This window comes from Mytilus californianus, unplaced genomic scaffold, assembly GCF_021869535.1.
Source record: "Mytilus californianus isolate M0D057914Y unplaced genomic scaffold, xbMytCali1.0.p SCAF_4, whole genome shotgun sequence".
NCBI classification, from domain to species: domain Eukaryota; kingdom Metazoa; phylum Mollusca; class Bivalvia; order Mytilida; family Mytilidae; genus Mytilus; species Mytilus californianus.
In genome coordinates, this window is record NW_026262690.1 from 114838970 (window position 1) to 114861975 (window position 23006).

Sequence of the window (23006 nt, forward strand, 5' to 3'; positions counted from 1 at the left end):
AATTACGCATGCCCATTAGTGGTAGAAGCCATGTTGACCTTTGGTTGTTAGTGGTCTCTTGAGAAAGCAAACGGTTTGGCACGAGAATTCGTTATGATTTGTGCCAAATCATCCTTAGTTTCACAAAAATAACGACAAGCAAATGTAAAGTTACCTATAAATGCACTCTCACACTTCACTGACACTTGAGAAAAGTGCAAGTAGAAAACTGGTTACATTTGGTTTGGCGTCCCATTTTGGTATGCTACGGAACCGCTGTTGGTGTTTTACATTGAATGTTTCGTGACAAATAGAAATTCCTGAAAAGAATCGGTTTATGAGAAATTATAGGTGAGATCAGCAGTAAGTGTCATGTCAAAATATTGATGAGTTTAGGTTGCAGTCGCCAAATTCAGTACCCTCCATTTTTATGTACAAGTGTAACATTTTTTCTGCGTGCATGTGCCGAGAATTGTTTTATTGTAATGAAATTAACATGACAACTTCACACGAACGTTAAATCAATGTTAATCCACCACCAAATCTAAAAAATCCAGTGCTTATTTGAACAATATTTTTTCAGTTGTGCTTCATTTAATTTTCAGTGGAGAAAATGTATGTATCCCTTGCTGTGATCTATTTACTGACATTACACATTTTGTGTGAAATTCGATCAGCAAAATTTTCTTCTGAACCCACCTTTGTGTGTGTCTATGCTTATTCTGTCAACATGGTCACAGAGTGGGGTTCAAAAGGTAATTTTATTTTGATGTAATACAATTTCAGTCTTTTGCCGAAGACCGCTTACAAACCTATATAATATCATAACACGTTTGTTTCATAAGAATCCATAATTTTAATTGGCTGACAACACTTGCATTCCAAAATTATATGACCGAATAAGCTTCCTGTGACAACGTTACAACATTGCACAGGAAAACAAACCAATAGCTTGATATAACTTGTAGCATAATAATGCAATTTATAAGAATTGACTGCTCCTATTTGTAGTTTTATAGGTTTGTAAAAGTGTTGATTGTGCACACATTTTTATTATGAAGCGCCTCAGTGTTTCATACTAAATGTGTTTCGGTCAACACTTTCACACCTCAAATAAAATTACCAAACAGCTGACCTTATTTTCCCAAAATTATGAATGGACAGTTTCAAAAGTTGCAATATAACAAAGAAAACATTTTATTTGAACTAGACCATTGAAGTTTTAGTTGCTGATGACAGAAACAGAATAGAAATGAAAGTTTAACAATTATCCACAAATTTTAGGCTTGTACAAATAAATATAACATTTTGAGACAATGTGTTCTACATGTATGTATGCAATATTTATAGCTGCCTATCAGGTGCTACATGTACTTGACCACCAGAGATAGCAGTATGGCACAATTATAAGAATATAAATGTTAGGGTTGATGTGATCATGTCTAGTAAGAGCAAATTAATAGGACCAAGACACGTTTTAGAAGAAGTTAAAACTATGTATTTGTAATAAATTATATGTTCTTGACAACTTCTTGTATCTGAATATATAAAGTTTCATATTTTATTCATATTTCATTTAATACATTTATGAGAGAATAGGTCTTTCATTGTTCTGGTCATGTTCTTGGAAATGGAAAGTCCCATGGTTGGAAAAGTTTGGTGGCAAACTAGCCTGAGGCCCAAAAAATTATATAAAAATAAGATGTGGTATGATTGCCAATGAGAAAACTCTCCACCAGAGACCAAATCACATAGAGGTTAACACCAAAAAAGTCACTGTACTGTACAGCCTTCAACAATGTGCAAAACCCATAGTTAGCTTTAAAAGGCCACGGAGTGACAAATGTAAAAATATTCAATCGAGGATTTATGTACAGTACAAAGCAATGAACGGAAAAAAATTTGTTATATACAGCAACAAACAACAACCACGGAATTGCAAGCCCCTGACTCAGGACAGGCACAGCACATACAGAATGTGGCAGTGTTAAACTAGTTTGCTGGTGCCCAGCAATCCCCCTAACCTGGGACAGTACAACAAAAGAACAAACTATAAAAATTAGCCGAAAAGGGCTGCTTGTTTCCTACCTCCCAACTGATAACTAAAATATTTTATTGCCTTGCAAAGAAATATTCAAGTTAAAGCGTTGTGAGTCGTCTTATTTGATTACAAATCCAATTTCCTCTGGAACTTTTTTGCTAAAATTTGTAGTAAGATCGGTGAATATCGAGTGTAGATTGTGTCAAACCATTGAAAATTATAAAGGTATCCTGATCATGCGTGCGCAAATTACCAGATTCATAAATGTAAATTGGTCAAACTCGAAGAAATCATGTAATTTTTCCTGATTTTGTTAATATGCCCCCAAAGAATTAACAATGGACCGACCCTATTTTATCATGGTTCATTGGTTGGAGGCAGGAAACCTTTGTAAATGATACCACTATGACTCAGCAATGCTGCTTAGGGCTATTCCGGAAAAAAATGTATGTGAGGGTTGGGAGGCACTATACATTAATAATTCGTAAGGGTTCCGCGGAACCCAGTGTCTCGCCTACTTTTGCTGTTAATCGCAGGCTCAACAAAAATGATGAAAAAAAATCAATAAAAATATTCCTTTAGATACTATCTTTTGATTGTAAGAAGCTTCTGTCAAAGTTTGGTATAAATCCAGGATAGTTTATGAATCTAATAAATGTTTTAAAAACTTAACTGCAGACTGTATTTAATGTTAACTGGAAGAAAAACTAAGTCCATTTATAAGTAAAATACGGATAAACAGGTACAAAATTTTAACAAAATTTCCGTCTAGATACTAGCTTTTGATCAAAAACAAGCTTCTGTCCAAGTTTGGTACAAATCCAGGATAGTTTAAGAAAGTAATTAAAATTTTAAAAACTTTAACCACAGAGTGAATGTATTGTTTCCTGATAGAAAAACTAAGTCCATTTATAAGTAAAATACGGAAAAAATAAAAAAAATTTTTAACAAATTTACTTCTGGATACTATCTTATGATCATAAACAAACTTCTGTCCAAGTTTGGTACAAATCCAGGATAGTTTAAGAAAGTTATTAAAATTTTAAAAACTTTAACCACAGAGTGAATGAAATGTTTCCCGGCAGAAAAACTAAGTCCATTTACAAGTAAAATACGGAAAAACAGGAATTTTATTTTTACAAAATTTACTTCTGGATACTATCTTATGATCTTATGCACTTGGATAATTGCCCTAAACGTTTAGGAATTTAGGGCCAAAAAGGGGCCTAAAACAAGCATTTTTCTAGAATCCAGACAATAACTTGTGTTCAAGTGTATGGATCTCTCTGAAATTGTACTGCAAGGTACCATACCACAAAGGGAAGGCTTGGATTGAGTTTGGGGGTGATGAATCATAAGGGGGTTCAAAAAATTTGGGGGAGGGATTTTTTTTTTCTTTACAATTTTCCATTGTAAATTGGTTATTTCTGATTTATATATGAACATGATAAAAGCAAATAATAATGATATGGTTTGAATAGGTAAAATAAAAATGTTTAAGTTCTTAGACCACATTCATTCTGTGTCAGATACCTATGCTGTGTCAAATATTTAATCACTATCCAAATTCAGTGCTGTATCAAGCTTGAATGTTGTGTCCATACTTGCCCCAACTGTTCAGGGTTCGACCTCTGCGGTCGTATCAAGCTGCGCCTAGCGGAGTATTTTATCCCTTATTTTATTTATTCTTAAATATAATCTCATCAGTGCTACAAATTTGAATAATTCTAAGAATAATTTAGTGTAAAAATTATAGCCATAAAATTAAACATAGACTTGAAAACCTGTCAATTTATTCAAATATATATACTGTATATAACTTTTGTTTAAAAAAAAAATGAAATTTCATCAAATTTTTTTGTTCATCATTGTTTATAAATATTTTCTTTGGAAAACAAAGCCTTGACCAGAATGAGAATTAAAATATCTCAATGCATGCTGAATAGCGAAGTCTTGAAACCACTGATGGTAATAGAGGTAAAATGAAAAATCCAAGCAAAATGGCAAATAAACTTAAATATAAAAATAAGGAGATGGGGTATGATTGCTTATGAGAACTATCCTCCAGAGTTTTAAATGAAGTGGATATAAGCAATTTATAATATAAGTCAATTAATAGCCTTCAACAATGGGCAAAATCCATACAATTTAATCAGCTATAAAAGGCCCTGACATGAAAAATGTGAAACAATTCAAACGAGTAAACTAACTACCTAATTTATAGCAATACGATTAAGGAAAAAAAAACAAATATGACAAACATGAATCAACAACAAAGACTGTTTTGTTGTATTTTTTTTTAAATATAAATTTTACAATATTTTTATTAGCAATGTCTCGGACAAGTTCGAAAATCAGTGGCGATCAACAACTATTAAAAGAGTTATGCCCTTGAAAATATTGATTATATGGAAAATTGCATTGTTAGCACTCTCAAGTGTACAATTCTTGCCAGATTTTTATGAAACTTATATCATAGGTTTATATCAGCAATGTCTCAGACAAGTTCGAAAATCAATGCCGATTATTTATTTTTAAAAGAGTTATGCCCTTGGAAATATTAATTATATGGAAAATTGCATTGTATTTGCTCTCAAGCCTTCATTTGTCTCATTATATATGTGCAACGCGGGGAACATTGGAACTATGTTCTTTTATTTTATGAAAATTTGCATTCAATAGATATAAAAAGATGTGGTATGAGTGCCAATGAGACAACTCTCCATCCAAGTAGCTTTTTTTCACCTAGTCAATTCAAATATGTAATAACAAACATACGGTACCTTCATTTGCTTCTTTTACAGATAAATGGGGTAAAAATTTTAGACATTTACTGAAAATTTTGGTTTCTTGGATATTTCTGTCCTTTGGACAGACATACATGATCCTAAATTTTTTGTTTTAAAAATTAATCACGAGTGGATTTTTGTATAAAAAAATTGAACTATGCTATAAATTTTTGCAACAATTGTTTAGAAATAATTGATTTTTATTAACTTTTCATGATTTAAAAAAAAACGGCATTTTTGCTCAATATTTATCTAATTTAAAAAAATCATCAGTGTTTTTTTTATAAGAATTGGTACTAATAATCTGAATCTAGCCAAATGCCATTTTAAAAAGGAGGTACTCGTTTTCAAGCTACTGATTAAAATTAGTTGAAAAATACATCTTATGTCATAGTTTGTCGTAGCGAAAAATAACATTTTATGTTAGCAACATCATTACCTCTTCTGTAACTGTATCATATGCCTTTAAATGTAAGTAGTTATAAAAGGGATAGACAAATTCTCATTCACAGTTCTTATAACATCTGATAAAAACAATTTACTAAATTTTCTGCAGTTAACAATGGGAGCCTTTCTTGACAAACCAAAAACTGAGAAGCATAATGAAGGTGGAGTTGGAAATGGGCTTCGATTTGGTCTCAGCAGTATGCAGGGATGGAGGGTGGAAATGGAAGATGCCCACACAGCAGTCATTGGATTGCCAAATGGATTAAAAGATTGGTCATTTTTTGCCGTCTTTGATGGCCATGCTGGTGCTCGTGTTTCAGCACATTGTGCCGAACAATTACTTGATCATATCATAACTAATGAAGATTTTAGAGGTAAAATTGAAATGAAAGAAGGAACTGAAATTCAGCCGTCTTTTGAGGATGTAATTAAAGGTGTGAAAACAGGTTTTCTGAAATTAGATGAAAAGATGAGGTCAATGCCAGAAATGGCAAGTGGCGAGGATAAGAGTGGTTCCACGGCAGTTTGTACAATTGTATCGCCAAGTCATGTTTTCTTTGGAAATTGTGGGGACTCTAGGGCTGTACTGTCACGCGCAGGTAAATGTGTATTTTCAACACAGGATCATAAACCTGTGAATCCCACTGAAAAAGAAAGAATTCAAAAAGCCGGAGGTAGTGTAATGATTCAGAGAGTCAACGGTTCGCTTGCCGTATCAAGAGCTCTCGGGGATTTTGAATATAAAAATGTACAAGGTATGGGACCTTGCGAACAACTGGTATCACCGGAACCAGAAATATTTATTGAAGATAGAAACCAACAAGAGGATGAATTCATAGTGCTAGCCTGTGATGGGATATGGGATGTTATGTCTAATGATGAACTCTGTGACTTTGTCAGAAGTAGAATGCGACTGACCAATAGTCTTGAGCTGATTTGCAATCAAGTAGTGGATACTTGCTTATATAAGGTATGGTATCAATTCAGGGCTTTAATAATTGTGGGTTTTAAATGTCTTGAAATGAAGGAAGGAACTTTGACAAATTTTATAACAAAAGTCTAATAGAATGCAATTCACACATGCAGGGATGCTTGTTTGGCAGTAATTACATACATAATTTGTTAAAAGCTTTATATTTCAAAAGGTAAAAGACCTGGATACTTCATATCTTGTATACAGATGCCTTATGCTCTGAACTTTCCTTCTAGATCTGTCATGCATGTCCATTGTCCCGGTCCTTATTCTCATGGTGAAGCGACTGCTAACAAAAACCCTAGTTCTTATATTTGCATAATTTCTCACTGATTATGAGTAATACTCTAGGACAACTATGTTTGTTCATTGAATATAGAGAATCATTGCAAAGTAAACATGTCTGTCAGACAGGGTTTACCTGACCTTGACCTCATTTCATTGATCAGTGATCAACATTAAGTTTCGGTAGTTATTTCTCAGATAACTACATTGTTTAAGCAATATATATATATAGGTCAACTGTATTTGATGTACATGTATGGAATTATTGTAAGGTATATATTTTTGTCTGACCTCGACCTCATTTTCATGGTTCATTTGCTTATTTGAATGATACTTTATGTGAATGTCATTATGATACATGTACCTGTAGTAAAAAGTTGATCTTAAGATTTTCAAAATAAAATTCAATTGTGATCAGTATAGCAGCCGAAGCATTTCAGCATATGTATTTGTCAGGTCGAACAGTTTACAACAGCTCTGTGTGGTAAAGCCTATGCTATCAATTTCAGCAACATGATTCTATCTAAAAAATTGCCTCTGTGTTTGTGTGTAATTTCAGATGAGAGTACTCGAATTTATGTTCAGACTTTTTTATTTCATATACAATGTAGGTAAAGATTCTTCAACATGTTTTAAATTTTGTTATACTTCTGCTATAAATTTAAAATTCTGTAAATAGTTGGACTAAACTGAATTTAGACATGTTAGACCAGTAATTTCATGAATATAATTAGTATGTAAAACGAAATGATTTTAATGCTTTCAAGTAGCATGTTAAACATGTTAAAAAGTTGTACTGTCCTTGTGATAATGTCTGAAGGGTTGTGTACAAACATATACATTGATATAGGGTCTTTATTTTTAAATATGTTTGTTAGGTCTATAAATATATGATGTACACCCAGTCTGTAAAGTTGGTAAATTATTTAAAGATTAAATGGCAATATGAAAAAAAATAAAATTTTTACTTTTTAAGAATGTTTATTTTCAAGGAAGAAAAAATAATTATATTAAATTTGATACATGTATGATTCAATACTTGTTAAATGTACATGAGTCATACCCTGTGTGTTAAATAGCGTAAATGTGTGGGTGTTCTAAAAGTGTTTACAGATTTAAACAAACTAATCAATGATAATATCATATATTTATGTACATGTACATAGGGAAATTATTAGATACTTGTACATTATACATATATTTTACCCTCAGCCAAAAAAAAATAGAGAAGGAACATTTAACAAGCACAATTTGTTCATAAGCTAATACATGTATTTGTTCAATATTTAATTTGTTTCTGTCAAAGTATATGAAACATGATAAAAATGATTTTAAATCCAGGAACAAATTTATGTTTAAATATCTACTTGAGTCTTCTGTAAATATATATACATGTATATCAAAACACTACATAAAATACAGCTGAAAAATGTCGATTCTCAAGTATTTTAAAGATATACAAATGTATATAGTACACACATTTGTACTTGTACAGGTGTAGACACATGTAACTATTTGATATATGTATAACATGTTACAATATAACACGTTAATTTTTAGTTCAAACAATTTTATACTAAATTGGTCACATGTAAAAATGTGTACGAATACAAAAGATACAAAGTTATGTATGCTAACATGAACATTTGTGTACCTTTATGTTATTGCTGGCATTTTTTGGTTAAAACAAAATTGTATATTCAGGGTAAAAAAATTGTTAAAAAAATGTCTCCCATCTACAAGTACATACATCATTTTATTTTAGGTTGAAACTCTTACATGTCTATACATATAAATATTTTGGAATATTCCTTTTTACATAAGATCTGTAATTTTGTTGATTATTTCAGGGCAGCAGGGATAACATGAGTATTGTGATAGTTGCTTTCACAGGATCGCCTAAAGTTTCTGATGAAGCTATGAAAAAGGAACAGGAATTAGATGAAAGAATAGAGGCAAAAATTAAAGGCAAGGAGAATAGGCATTCTTGATTAAATGGGAAACTTTAGTATATATATCATGAATATAGAAAGAGAAAATGTTCATTATTTCGTAATGATAAGACGTAACCTTTGAAAGAAACAATTGAAAATTCTGACTTCTTTACTCAACATGCTGTATTTGAGTGAAAGAATCTTAAAAATGAGAAAATTTTCTGAAATTAAATGAGTTATGAGTTTTTCCTGTATATGAATAAAGGGTGATGTGGAGTATAAGTTAATGAGATTGCAACCCAACAACACAAATAAAGAAAAAAACATCTTATCAGGAAACAATTCAAAATCTGCTCGTATCTTAAAGAAAAACTGATAATATTAAAGAACTCCCATCCACACCAAATTCTCTGAATAACAAAAAATTAGATGAATGCTTGAAGTTACTAAGAGCAAGCTAGAGGTATGAAATCGTGATCCTTCATAAACAAATGTTAATGGGTCTTGTTTTATTTTGCAAGTTATTATTTAAAAAATAGGTGCAAAAAAGATTACTGTCCTCCTTCATGAATACAGAAATACTCCAGAGCTTGAACACACATAAGTCAAAATGTGTAAGATTAAACACAAGAATTTCCCTTCTTTCATGAGTCTCAATTGGACTTAAAGACGTCAATTGCAATCAAACTGCTTTCACAGCAACATTTATTTACCTATACAATATAAAAATAAGGAGATGTGGTATGATTGCCAATGACACAACTATCCACCAAAGTTCAAATGAAGTAGATGGAAGCAATTATATGCAATTACAGCCTTCAACAAACAGAAAAACCCATACCGTATAGTTGACTGTAAGAGGCCACGACATGAAAAATATGAAAATTCAATTGAGAAAAACTAACGGCCTAATTTATATCAAAACAATTAACCAAAAACAAATATGACACATGAACCAAAGACAACCATCAAACTACAGGCTCCTGACATTGGGACAAGCACAGTTAGATGGAAGCAGTCAAGCAGTGGGTCATTTGAAAAAAACGCACTTTAACTTACAACATGTACAAGTCACTGGTTCAGGTGATACTGTAAAATTATCGTTCACAAAGAACCCATTCATCTGTATAAATTAACAGAGAAGAACCAAGGAACCCTTGAAAGATGTATTTTCATGACATTAAAAGCACCAACATTGAAACAGTGAGAAATTAGAAATACCAGAATAAATAAAATTATATTTCATCACACATAAACATTTTGATTTGCAGAAGTAGAAACAGGAACAGACTTATTTAAGTTTGAGCTTTAAGGAGGTACATAACACTACATGGAGATAACTCTGTAAAAATCAGCTGAACGTTTTAATTATGTTCTATTGTGAAGGAAACATTAAGCTTCTCAGTGATCAAAATTAGTGTTTGTCAAACTGCTACATATTCAATGAAATTTTTCCGATAAAGTGTGTGGTTCAAGTTTTTTTAAATTTTTATATTTTTGTCAAAGGGTCAATGTAAATTTTTTGTCAAAATGGTATGAAAATTAAACGAGCCAAATTATTTTTAGTCGAGATGTTTGGTACCACCTTAACTGGTTGTCAAGTAAATTTGGATTTATTATTTGTCGTATGTAACTTTCATCTTCATATATTTCATGACTACACAGAAAAATACAAGTTCAACAGCACTGCCGGGAAAAGTCAAGATCATTGTTAGGACTTCTAATAAGTTATTTTGGCAGCCGAAATTTTTCTTGTCTGCAAAAACTAGGGACACTTTACCATGTTTACTGATTACTGCTTATTTTAGTCGAACCATATCAAACTGGCTGCATTTGAAACATTTAGTTGGATTTTAGATCTGTTTCTAATATTTTTATGCCATTTTTTTTTACAGAAATTTTAGCTGATGTTGATGTGCGGGACGTAGATTTACCATATGTAATGCATACAATAAGTGAAGATATTGATGGTCTTCCACCTGGAGGTGGATTAAGTTCAAAGTACGACTCATTAGTTGACATAGTTTATATGCATTTGGCAAACATGGTCTGTTTTCACTTTTATTAAATCTCCTACTCATTGTGTAATGTTAAACTGTAATTTTGGGGAATTGATAAATATTGTCAAGACTTATAAATAATAAAATTATGAGATGAGACGAGAACATTAATTATAAAATATTAAAGGACCACACTTATAATATTGATGTTCTGCATTGCACTTCAATTTATAAACCAAATTTGTCTGGAATTATCGAAAGGGTTGTAATGTATTAAAAATATCAGCAGACCAGCCCCAATATTGAATAATGGAACAGCCATTATTTACAAAGACAAAATCTGGTCCTTATTTCATTAGGGCTATTCCAGTAAGAAGAATGTGTTGGGGTAGGAAAGGCTTCCCAAACCCCCACAACTTGTATACTTTGAGTAAGTTTTCATAAAATAAACAACCATAGATGACTCACAACTCATGCCCCAAGATATGCCTTTATTTAACATCACTTATTATTTGCATTTGTGCATTGAAATGTGATTTTTTTAAACTGTAAATTTCAAGATAATCATATACATTGTATCTAACTCTCTGACAGCATATGTAATGAAATTTGTTGTGGGTTTGTATTTTTTGGGGTTAAAAAAGGTATAATCATTAATAAAATCAATACTCAATAAGTTTGAATACATTGAATGTGTATTGTAAATATTTTAATTGCTTTCTTGAAAGTAATATTTGAAAGACAGGAATTTTTTATCAGAAAGTTATATTTTTATAGGGTTGTAAAAGCCTTGATTAAATAGATAACAAGAAGAATAATATATATCTGTTCTTTATCTTACAGAAAAAATACAGTTGAAAGTATACTTAATCGACTGCGACCAAAGAAAACAGCAGAAGTAAGTACAGGAATTATATTCAAAGCTTTCAGTTGAGTTGTAACAATTAACTCAGATGAATATTTATCTATGACAGCTAAATTATGCATAAAAACCATAATGTTTTAAATAAACTAACAATTTAAGTAGTCATCCAGACACCCCCATGCATATCTCAGAAGCCCATAACAATTTAACAGTCGTCTTGCCTCCCAGGCCTCTTGTTTCTATCCCTGACTCAATCTATCCTATTCAAGGCACGCATTACATTGGTCAAAAGGATTTGGTAGTGATGTATGTCTTCAGTGGTAGGAAGCCGATTTTATTGAAATATAATTAGATGGTGATTGTTATTGTAAACCTGCCTGGTATAGGTAGAACTATAGGATATAATTATTTGAAACTGTTAAGAATTTGTTGGGTAAAAAAAAATAATCCTCTTTGTCCTTTATCATTAAATTTAGGAAAAGCCATAATAGGAGTGGGATGGATTTGCATAACATAAGGGTTATAGGAGCTGGATGGATTTGCATAACATAAGGGTTATAGGAGCTGGATGGATTTGCATAACATAAGGGTTATAGGAGCTGGATGGATTTGCATAACATAAGGGTTATAGGAGCTGGATGGAATAGTCATAACATAAGGGTTATAGGAGCCGGATGGATTTGCATAACATAAGGATTATAGGAGCCGGATGAATTTGCATAGCATAAGGGTTATAGGAGCTGGATGGATTTGCATAACATAAGGGTTATTGGAGCCAGATGGATTTGCATAACAATAAGGTTATAGGAGCTGGATGAATTTGCATAGCATAATTACATTATGTCGTCTGATCTGAGTGTCATTTGCTTTTTGTCATGTAGTTAATGTTACATTGAGCCATTTATTTTGCTGTTTCCATAGGATATTATCCTACCAAGGTTTCAGTACATAGAATTGACTGGACCATCTAAATTCAATACTGATTTTCAGGCTTTGTATATGTATTTGTTGATTAGAAAATGACCAATATGATCCTTTGAAGCAAGAAAGATCTAGAATGATCGTGGAAATTTCTGATAGCCTCTTCTTCAATCCTCCTTGATATTGTGGAGATGGTTTTAACAATCCTCCTTAAATATACAGATATATGGAGATGATTTTACAGTAAATGGGTTAGGTTAAAGATGAAATTTCTGTGCATTAAAAAATGAATATTTATTAGGGACCTGTTGAAAGCTTATATGATAATTCTAATGCAATGTTCAAATAACAAAAAAAATAACATTTTTACACTAATCGAAGAAATTAAAAAAGTGTCTGAAGGATGGTCTGATTTTTCAGATATTTGATATTTGTCAATATGTGAATTTTTGAAATTTCTGAGTTGCCTTTAATTTCAGCAAGAAACTAGCACTGATGAACCCTTCTATAAACAGTTATTGAGAAAATACTGAGTTTACCCTTTGTAACTAGGTTAGTCTTTCTGCAGTGAGTTTTGATTGGTCATTTGTATCTAACCAAAATGTACACTCCTCTTTACTCATTAGATTTAGCTTTTATTCTGAAAATTGTTCAATACTATGATTATATGTATGTTGTCAGCTGGTTTATTTGAATCTTCTTAACATCACATGTTTCCTTTCATTAACAAATGGTATATATTAAAAAAAAATTCAAATGCCTCTTGAAAATTTGGTTGGTGCAAACCAAATTAACACTTATTTTTGTAGAGCCTGTGACAAAATCTTGCAGAAATGAGACATTGTGATGCCACATTCCACTGTCGGCAGGTCATTCTGTGGTCAAAGATTTGTATAGACATTAATAACTTTCTCAAAGATTTTTATGACAAGCTTTTTTATGATCAAAGATCAGAAATTTTTTTTTTTTCTTGTTTTCTGTTTTTTACTGATGAATGTAATTTGCTTATGACATATAAATGCAGTCTAGGGTTGACGTTTCAATGGCTTTGTCAAACCTTTATAGATTTTTTATACCCACTCACCGTATACTGTTATCTCTGTCTGTCCGTCTTATGAAATTCCGTTGCATAAGAGCTTTGGGAATTTGTTTTCAATCTTCATGTGAATATGCTCTGCCATGTGATAGTTTTCAGATTGATGGCTCATCAACTTCCTGTTTACTGAATACTTAAATTTTGAAACACATTATGGTCATTTTTATACGACCGCTAAAAATGGTATCATGTTGTCGTCTGCGTCGTCGTCCGAAGACACATTGGTTTCTGGACAATAACTTTAGTTTAAGTGAATGGATCTCTATGAAATTTTTAAGAAGGTTCAATACCACAAAAGGAAGGTAGGGATTGATTTTGGGGATGATGGTCCCAATCGTTTAGGAATTAGGGGCCTAAGAAGGGACCCAAAACAAGCATTTTTCTAGTTTCAGGATAATAACTTGTGTATAAGTATTTCGATTGCTCTGAAATTGTACCACAATGTTTAATACCACAAGTAAAAGGTTGGGATTCATTTAAGGGGTTATGGGGACAACAGTTTAAGAATTAAGGGCCAAAAAGGGGCCAAAAACAAGCATTTTTCTAGTTTCCAGACACTTAACTTGTGTGTAAGTGTATGAATCTCTCTGACATTGTACCACAAGGTTCCATATTACAATTGGAAGGCTGGGATTGAGTTTGGGGTTAATTGCCCCAAACATGTATGAATTAGGGGCCAAAAAAAGGGCCAAAAACAAGCATTTTTCTAGTTTCCAGACACTAACTTGTGTGTAAGTGTATGAATCTCTCTGACATTGTACCACAAGGTTCCATATTACAATTGGAAGGCTGGGATTGAGTTTGGGGTTAATTGCCCCAAACATGTATGAATTAGGGGCCAAAAACAAGCATTTTTATACGCCCGTTTACGGGACGTATTATGGTATACCGTTGTCCGTCCGTCCGTCTGTTCGTCTGTCCGTCCGTCTGTCCGTCGTCAACATGTCGGACATTAACTCAAAATTGCTTAAACCAATTTGCATAAAACTTTGGTGAATTGTTTATATCTATTGACGTGAGCTCCCTTTCGTTTTTTATAAAATTTAGATTTTACGTTTCCGAGTTATGGGGTTTTATTCATTAAAAAAAGGGGGATTTTCCAGTTTTCGGACAATAAGTCAAGAATGCTTTCACCAACTTGCAAGAAATTGTGGTGAATTGTTTATATCTATTGACATGAGCTCCCTTTTGATTTTTATAAATTTTAGATTTTACGTTTCCGAGTTACGGGGTTTTATTCATAAAAAAAGGGGGGACTTTCCAGTTATCAGACAAAAACTCACAAATGCTTTCAGCAATTCTTATGAAACTTTGGTGAATTGTTTGTATGTATTGATGTAAGCTCCCTTTAGAATTTCATAAATTTTACATTTTACATTTCTGAGTTATGGGGTTTTATTCATTAAAAAGGGGTGATTTTCCAGTTTTCTGACAATAACTCAAAAATGCTGTCACCAATTCTCATGAAACTTTGGTTCCATACTACAAAGGAAAGGCTGGGATTGAGTTTAAGGGTTATTTTGCTCCAAGGGGGGTTTCAAAAAGTTGGGGGGGGGGGGGATTTTTTTCAAATTTTTTTTTCAAAATTTTTTAAATTTCGAATTTTTGAAAAGTTTCAAGAAGAAATCTTCAATTGCACTGTATTGCACAATGGATTTCTTAGATCTTTGACCACATTTATTTTGTGTCAGAATGCTATATTATGTCAAAAATTTGATCACAATCCATATTCAGACAGTATCAAGCTTGAATATTGTGTCCAAATTTGCCCCAACTGGTCAGGGTTCGACCTCTGCGGTTGTATCAGGCTGCGCTCAGCGAAGCATTTTATTAAATATTTGTCACACCTTTTTCAGAAATTTCAAATAAGAGCTTCCTGAAATTTGTTGTCAGACTTCATGTAAACAAGCTCTACAGTGTGATGTTTTTAGATTGATCGTTTATCAACCTCTACCTGAGTTGTATCATCATGGCTGATATTCAAGTATTCTTTACAGACATGTGACATGTGTGCAAGTCTCCAAATACTCACAAATAAAAGATATAGCTGTTGACAGGAATTAAAATGATATCATTTGAAATTTAATACTTTATGGAGCTTCATAGATAACCCTTGTTGAATTTATTTTTTGGGGGTGGGGACAGTTTCTTAAAGTCAGGATTTGCTTACTACTGTTTGTCATCTTTTGGTCGTGGAATTTTCATCTTTTTACTTGAATTTATGATAAGCTACTTGATAATGTCTTTTAACCAGTTTTTTATGTTTCTTTAAGGAAGAAGACGGTACAGCAACAGTAGAAGATGATTGGCGATAGTTTTGTCTGGCAGAATTTTATATAAACACAAAACTGTTAGATTCCAAATCAATAAAGAGCAGATTTATGGCTCAAATATGTGGCAGAAAATGGCCACCGAGCATCTGTTCAGTTGTTTTGTTAAATCTATAATTATATATATATATTCTATGATGTTATATTTGCTTTTTGAAATGAAATATTCCTATGAGTGGGACAGTACAGCCTCTGTTTACAGAAAACAGTTGTTATCAATCAAAGGGATTAGATTGGACGATTTTTGTTATTCCTTGTGAATGGCAGTATCAAAATATTTGTAGAAAAGTTTTCATTATAGATCAGTCAGTTAGCTCTCGAAAGGTTATTTCTTTTCCCTCGTAATAAATTTTCACGAAATTGCATTATGTATGAGTAATGAATACTGAATATGCCACATCTTTTTTATCTTAAATTCTTTAGGGTTAACCAACATGTACAGAAAAAATGTAACATCTATTGTTTTACAAAGTTGCTTAAAACATTAAAAAGAACACTTTTTCTACCAAGGGTGAAAATATGAACTCTCCATTTGGATTCCAACATGATATTTTTCCTATAGAATGAGTTTTTAGGGTTGGAGGTACATAAGTCAGTTGCCCACCTTTCTATCACTTTAGAAAATCTCTCACTTAAATTTCTTTGTAATGGACTTTAAATTTCATATTCTTTATATAAAAAAGAATAAAAAAAATTAGTAAATATTCCATGTAAATTTACTACTACATATATACTTGAGAGTTTAAGATAATTACAAAGTCAATTTCCTAGTATTTTGACATGTTTAAATTTATACAGATGTATCTATCCCCTAATAAATGACATGAGAAAGTTTTGACATTGCTTTATTTTGTTTTAGTTCTTTGGATTTTAAGAAAAGGAAAAATGATTGTGAAAGTTTTTTTAATTTTTAGCAGAATAAGAAAGGAATTACTGATATTATTGAAAGAAAGTTTTGTGTTCAATAATCATTAAAATCTAAATTTCAACTTGCAACAAATAAAGAGGCTTTTAAATTAAAAAAAAAAATACCGATGCATAAAATGCTTACTTAAGTTGTACATTTTGTATGCAAGGGTCATCTGTATTACTTTTATATGTCAAAATCCACCTACACGAACTTTTAAATTGTGTTAAAGCGCTTTTATTAAGTGAGTGCTTCAAGTCCTTCAGGTAGTGACTAAAGAATTAAAAATCAATTTGATGTGGCGTCATTCCAATTCAGGTTACTTTATTTAAACTTTTACAAAATAAATTAAGATAATTTACAATTTTGTGACCTTACTACATTTATTTTAGTGCTAAGTTAGTTTCATATAAATACACATTAATAACCAGAAATAATACTGTGATGAAATAATTGACCTCAGTTAACATGTTCACATTGTATGTGTGAACACGCTTGTTCTTTTATTTGTTGTCTACATTTTTATGATTTATAATATTGTGTAGTGTTTGATTTTTTGCAATGCTTCATTTTCTTTTGCGATGTTATGAATGAAAAAAACAAATTTTTCACAACAGTATAATGGAGAGTGTTCATATAAACATAATGTTTTAACAGCATTGAATGAAATTTAAACATTTCAACACACATTGCATCTACTGTTTTATATCAAATATATTAAATATATTTTGTGAAATCTATTTGCTCAATGTGAAAGAAAAAATAATTATTTGTTTAATTCAATTGGAAAGTTTTTCTCAAATACTAATTAGAAAACAATGACATGATATTTACTTCACAAACTGTTCCGTAACCCGAAGTTTTGCACTATACTATTTACCATGAAATCAATTTTTAAATATCAGAAAAAGACTTTATATCATTAGAATTCCAGGGTAAGAAAGTTTTATGATAAAAAAAAACGAATAGGGCACATCTATTTAAAATACAAAGAAAAAGCAAATTATTTTTCAACTTTGAACAGATATTTGGGATTAGATTTAAATATTTGTACAATATTATTTGTAGGGACTGAATGAAGCTATCAAAATTTTACAAGTCATTTCTACTAATTTATTGGATAGGTCAATACTATTTATACTTATTTTGAACCTTCGGTAAATATATTTATAGAATGATATTGGTCCAGCAAGATCCAATATGCTTTAACTTTGTATTAATATTTGTTTCATGATATATATTGAAATAATAGACTCACAGCTTTGAAAGATTTTAAGACATGCCTATGCTCAGTGAATACCACTTATTTATTTGAGATATGTAGATATAGCATTAAATGCTTGGTCTGTTTAAAATTGATTGACATCACATTGGTGATGCTGCAATAGATGTCCCTTTTTAAGGGTCGAAAAATTAGTATGCTAAATACAAATTTGATATAGTAAACAGTATAGGCTGTCTATTGGCATGGACCTTTAGATGTTTATTGTCAGAATAATCTTCCAGTTAATATCCATATTATTAATCATTCAGATTGTTACATAAATTAAAATTGATTGACACGTTGAGAATTTAACCAATTAAGCAGACAAACAGAAAAGGCTATTTTTTGTATTTAATTTTTTGTAGTTTTGATTCTTTAATTCGTAAATAATTACTATGTAGATATGTTACTAAGCTTTGTGGTATAACCTATTATTGGCAGATCAGTTGACAAGCAGATACTGTATGAGTCTGCATAATGTATGTATGTTATAATTCATTACCACCTCTTGTCCTTTCAAATATTTGATCATTTTCTGCATGAATGGAAACTTTGTCATATCATATACAGTATTACAGTTTATGTTAGACTGATTTATCTGATATGAAGGTAACGGAAGCAAAATATTTTCCAAATGGTTATAGAAATATGACAATGCTAAATATTGTATTCTTTTTGTTTTAATTCATTACTTAGAAATGTTTAAAAATTGTTACTTCAATATTAGATACTATTTGTTTTGTATTTTACGATTTTTGTTTCGTCCTTTTTCTAGTCTTGTATCATTTTCATGCTCATCTACAACCACATAAACAGATTTAAGGAAAGAGATGAAACTTTGATAAGAAATCCAACAGAGTGACAATAAGCAGAATTTTCAGTGCTATTTTAAGATACTTAGATTTCATAGTTGAAAGTTTATATATATCATTAAGGTCATTAGTGCAGATAAGTCTTGAAATAAGTTTCTCTAACATCCACTGTATGTAACTCCTTATATTTTGATGCATTCCAAACAAGTGATCATTATCTTACTGAAAATTAAAACATTTGGAATCTGAACTGTTCAAACGCCATTATGAAAATTGTCATCAAAATGAACTCCAGCTTTAAATTGGGCGTACAAAACTCTTACAGCGACATGGCATACATGAAGGTGTTTCCGTTCGAGCATGATCAAAGTTGTTTTTGAACAACAAAAGCAAAAAAGATAATGTTACAATTGAGGACTTTCAAATCAAAATAATATGGTATTTTATAATTTGCTTTAAAACAGATTGGACAAAATTTGGTGCAACATTTCAAAACAGAGGGATGTTTGTTTTTTAAGTGACCTTCAAGTACATTCATGTCATGAGAGGTTAAATGAGAATTTATAACAAAAAGTAGACATAGATTTAGGAGTTTGTAAAAAAAATTATATTGCATACATGTTATATAAAATTATGTTTCGGTAGCTGATTATAATTTAGTTTTCTGTGTGTTCCTTTCTGCTGTGTTGAATATTGTCTGTTAAGTTCTAATGAAGTACAGATGTAGTTGATAATATGTGTAATTGTTGATAGTTGTATGATTAAAATTGTCACATTTGGCTTTATATAACATGGGAGATTGTAATACCAGTTAATAGGGCAATATTTAAAGTCTAGCTCTTTCTGTTGAATCATTCACAGTGTTTTTTGACAGTGGCCATCTTAGAATTGACAGTACCACAATATGCCATTTTTAAAAGACTTTTGTAGCCTCAAGATAAAAGAATTGGTAAAAGTGTTCTCATATAGGCTTGTTTTTTTTCTCAAATTCAAGAAAATCCTGTAGATATCATTTATTATGTAAAGTTTTTTTTTAAGGGGCATACACCCCTTAAATCTATGTTTGATAGACATTTGTTTGGCGCAAGAAAATATAGGTTTTAAAGAAAACTTGTACAATAGAAAATTTTTCCTAAAAGGGTACAAATTAAGAAGTGAACTCTTCCTTTCTTTACTTGGAAACATGCATCTCCCTTTGTGTCTTTTGGTCTTATCTACTGATGTTCTTTTAAACTGTAAAAAGTTTTAATAAAATGAGCAGAATAATTATTCACATATAGGACAGGGCTTTTTAAAATTTTGTTAATGTAATAATGAGCATAAATGTTTGCAGTCTCGAATTACTGTTGGTTTTTTTTTGGTCTTTTTCTAGTAAATTGAACTAATTACATAGTATGTGCATACCGTGGGTTCATTTATTATCGTTAATATCATTTTTTTTGTGATTTGTAAAATTGCTGATGGTGGTTTTATAATTTATGCTTCCCAAAGAGATCTAAAACTATGTATTAAATTGAGGCTTTGTTACATTTGGGAAATTCATATTCTCCAAAAATCTAAAAAAAATTGGTAGCCCACGGCACAGCACCACTAGGTCAGACTAGTTTTCCTCTCTATTATATGATAAAAATGTGGTTGAAGGATGCTTATGAGTGTTCGGTCTATGTCTGTGGTTGGATTAACATCTGTATTGGGAAAAAACAGATTGGTTTTTTTTTTTTTCAATTCCGTATTGTGTGCTTTAGACCAGAAATAGATACCTCTCCCATAATTTACCCTTAAAATACATTTGTACCAAAGAGGAGAGGAAAAATAGAAAAATTTATACACAATGGGGTGTAAAGTAAAATTTTCAACATTAATTTATAGTGTTTGTCAACAGTACTAATCCAGATGTGTGTGATGACATTGATTAATTGAACTATCTGCCTCAAAAGAATACCTGTTATATAATTGTTGTTATACAGCTAGCTAGGTATTAACTGTTTGGCCACGTCAAGTTAATATGTAGATTTTCATTCGGGGGTCATTAGTTTGAGAGAATTTTTTGACATTTCAGGGAGAGAAAAAAAATCTTGATATAAAGACGTTTGAAAAGGAAGTGAAATTGAGTAAACATATCATAGTAAATTTATGGTGAAAGTTAAATGTTCAACAAATTGGAAAAAATTATTTGATTTTTGTTTTATTGTGCAATCAAATACCATGAAGATTTGTCAACCAAAATGGCTGCATATCAGGAGAATTGAAAACCACTGAAATGTGATCTACAAAATAATTTGAAGTGACCATAATTGTTTATTTATAATGTTTGCTATGTCACTATTCATTTTTTCCTCTCACAAAATTATCATTTTACACCTTGTTGCATAGCTTTTTATATTTGACAAAATACATTATTTTGTATTCATTTGTACTCATGAAAATTGGCAATGTCGGAGAAATTTACTGTTTCAGTATAACATTTTATACTGTCATCACCCATTTTACTAAACAGACTTAAGATTTAAGTTGATTTTGGGGTCTTTGTTCAAGCAATGTCAGTCCCTTTTAAAAAGAAGACAACAACTTGGAATTAAAAGCTGCAGGATGAAAACAATAAATGTACATTGTCAGAGAATTAAAATATTTGTACTCGCTTAGAAAAGCAGGAGAAAAGCTGGGCGAGATTGGTTTTCTGTTTTCGAAGCTAAAAACAAGTATTTTTCATCAATGTACATATATTGTAGTGGTTATTGTTCAAATCATATGATTGATATACTGAACATGGAAAATTTGGGATATTAATAAGAGTTGAACTTACTTTAAAAACTGATTCATTTTTTGTAGGAAGAAATTTTAGTTTATTGCTATCTTTCAGTTTTATTTTGATGGTCAAACAGAACATGAATGGATGGATTCAGACGAGTTACATTTCAAAAGTTTGACTGGGTTAGAACTTTAATTGGGAAAACAACCTGTTGAAATATTCCAGTACATAAAATGTGAAATTGATGTTGCCAAGTTATGTTCAAACTGTTTAACTGTAGGTAATACATGCATGAAGAAAAGAGGAATTGCCAATTTCCACTGTATTTGTTTCACACACAGGGTCAAATCAAGTTGTTCAAACCTTAATAGGATTTTTAGACTTAACATTTTTTTAATTTCATCAACTTTAGATATATCCTTAAGATTCAAATGTTATTATTCAGCACTAGGCATGGCTGTTGAAGACCAGTTTGATACAATATTGGTTATTGAGACATTTTTGAAGGGCACCGATAAAAAATAGGCTTAAACTTGTATCTGAAACACAAAGAGCTTTACTACCAAGTTCCGACAGAATATTGGTTATGGTTAAGATCTTGAATGTTGTCCTTGATAATTTTCTGAATAGATACTCAGAGTTTGCCAAAATTGCAGTTTTGACTTTTGAACCTTCATTAGATATTTCCATGTTGTCAAATGTTCAGATATACAACATAATGTTGTTATGATAGAACCTCAGAGTTCAATAAAGCTGTGAATTTTAATAAATATTGAAAATGGTCCTAGTGTGAAATAAATTCAATGGAAATTGACCCCATCTCTTTCTTTTGCCAGAAAGTATATATAATTACTTTAGACTAGTTAAGATACATTCTAATCTGATCTGTTGTTATAAAGTTTTGTGTTTTAGTCATATATATGATGTACGTGTGTATGAGAACCTGGATGGGTATATGAAAACACAGAAGGTTTCAGTAGAGGCTTTTAGCAAAAGGAATTAGTTTTCTACATGGAAACTTTATATGTTCAACTTCCAGGTGTTTTAATTTTATCTGATTTCAACTTGATTGTTTTGAATATGTCTTTGGTAAAAAAGTGTTTATAGTACATGCCTAAATACAGTAGTCCATTTATCAATTGAATTCAAATTTAACTGTATATTAAAGAATTCCACTTGTTATAGATAACATATAAATACATGTTCTGATAAGGGGTTCTTTTATCCTCAACAAAACAAAAAGCTTGAACCCCATTTTAATTGAGATTTTCAGGGGAATAACAAATTAGCATTACTTACTGTATAATATTGTCCTAACAGTGATCATGTCATCCAGTGTTATTATGTATTTAGAGTCACATTGCCCCAGTAGGTGATGGCACTAAATCATTGTTCTATATAATTTGAAGAATAAAAATAAATTTTGATTGACTTTTTAGTATTATTTGGTTAGTGCTCTATTTTTTTTTGAAATAATGGATGACATTAGTATCCATCAATGAAACAGCAAAACCATCACTCCAAAAAAAAACTAACACTAAAATATAATGAGCCGCAAATAAAGTTTTCTTTTAAAATGTGCAAGTGTTTTTGGAGAGCAATTGTTTACATTAG

At 31.1% G+C, this 23006-nt stretch overlaps 1 protein-coding gene across 4 annotated transcripts; it reads left to right on the plus strand.

The window, feature by feature from the left end:
• Positions 1–22819, plus strand: LOC127699136 (protein phosphatase 1B-like). 4 transcript variants are annotated; one of them, XM_052202880.1, is made up of 7 exons: positions 1–342; positions 5366–6226; positions 8365–8482; positions 10344–10449; positions 11292–11346; positions 12714–12786; positions 15604–22819. In XM_052202880.1, the coding sequence occupies exons 2-6, from the start codon at positions 5372–5374 to the stop codon at positions 12765–12767; spliced, it is 1188 nt and encodes a 395-aa protein (XP_052058840.1). In that variant the 5' UTR covers positions 1–342; positions 5366–5371; the 3' UTR covers positions 12768–12786; positions 15604–22819. The 4 variants fall into 4 exon arrangements, with proteins under 4 accessions (XP_052058840.1, XP_052058839.1, XP_052058841.1 ...); XM_052202879.1 differs by having other exon boundaries at positions 1–330; XM_052202881.1 differs by having other exon boundaries at positions 1–144.
• The last annotated feature ends 187 nt before the right edge of the window (positions 22820–23006 follow it).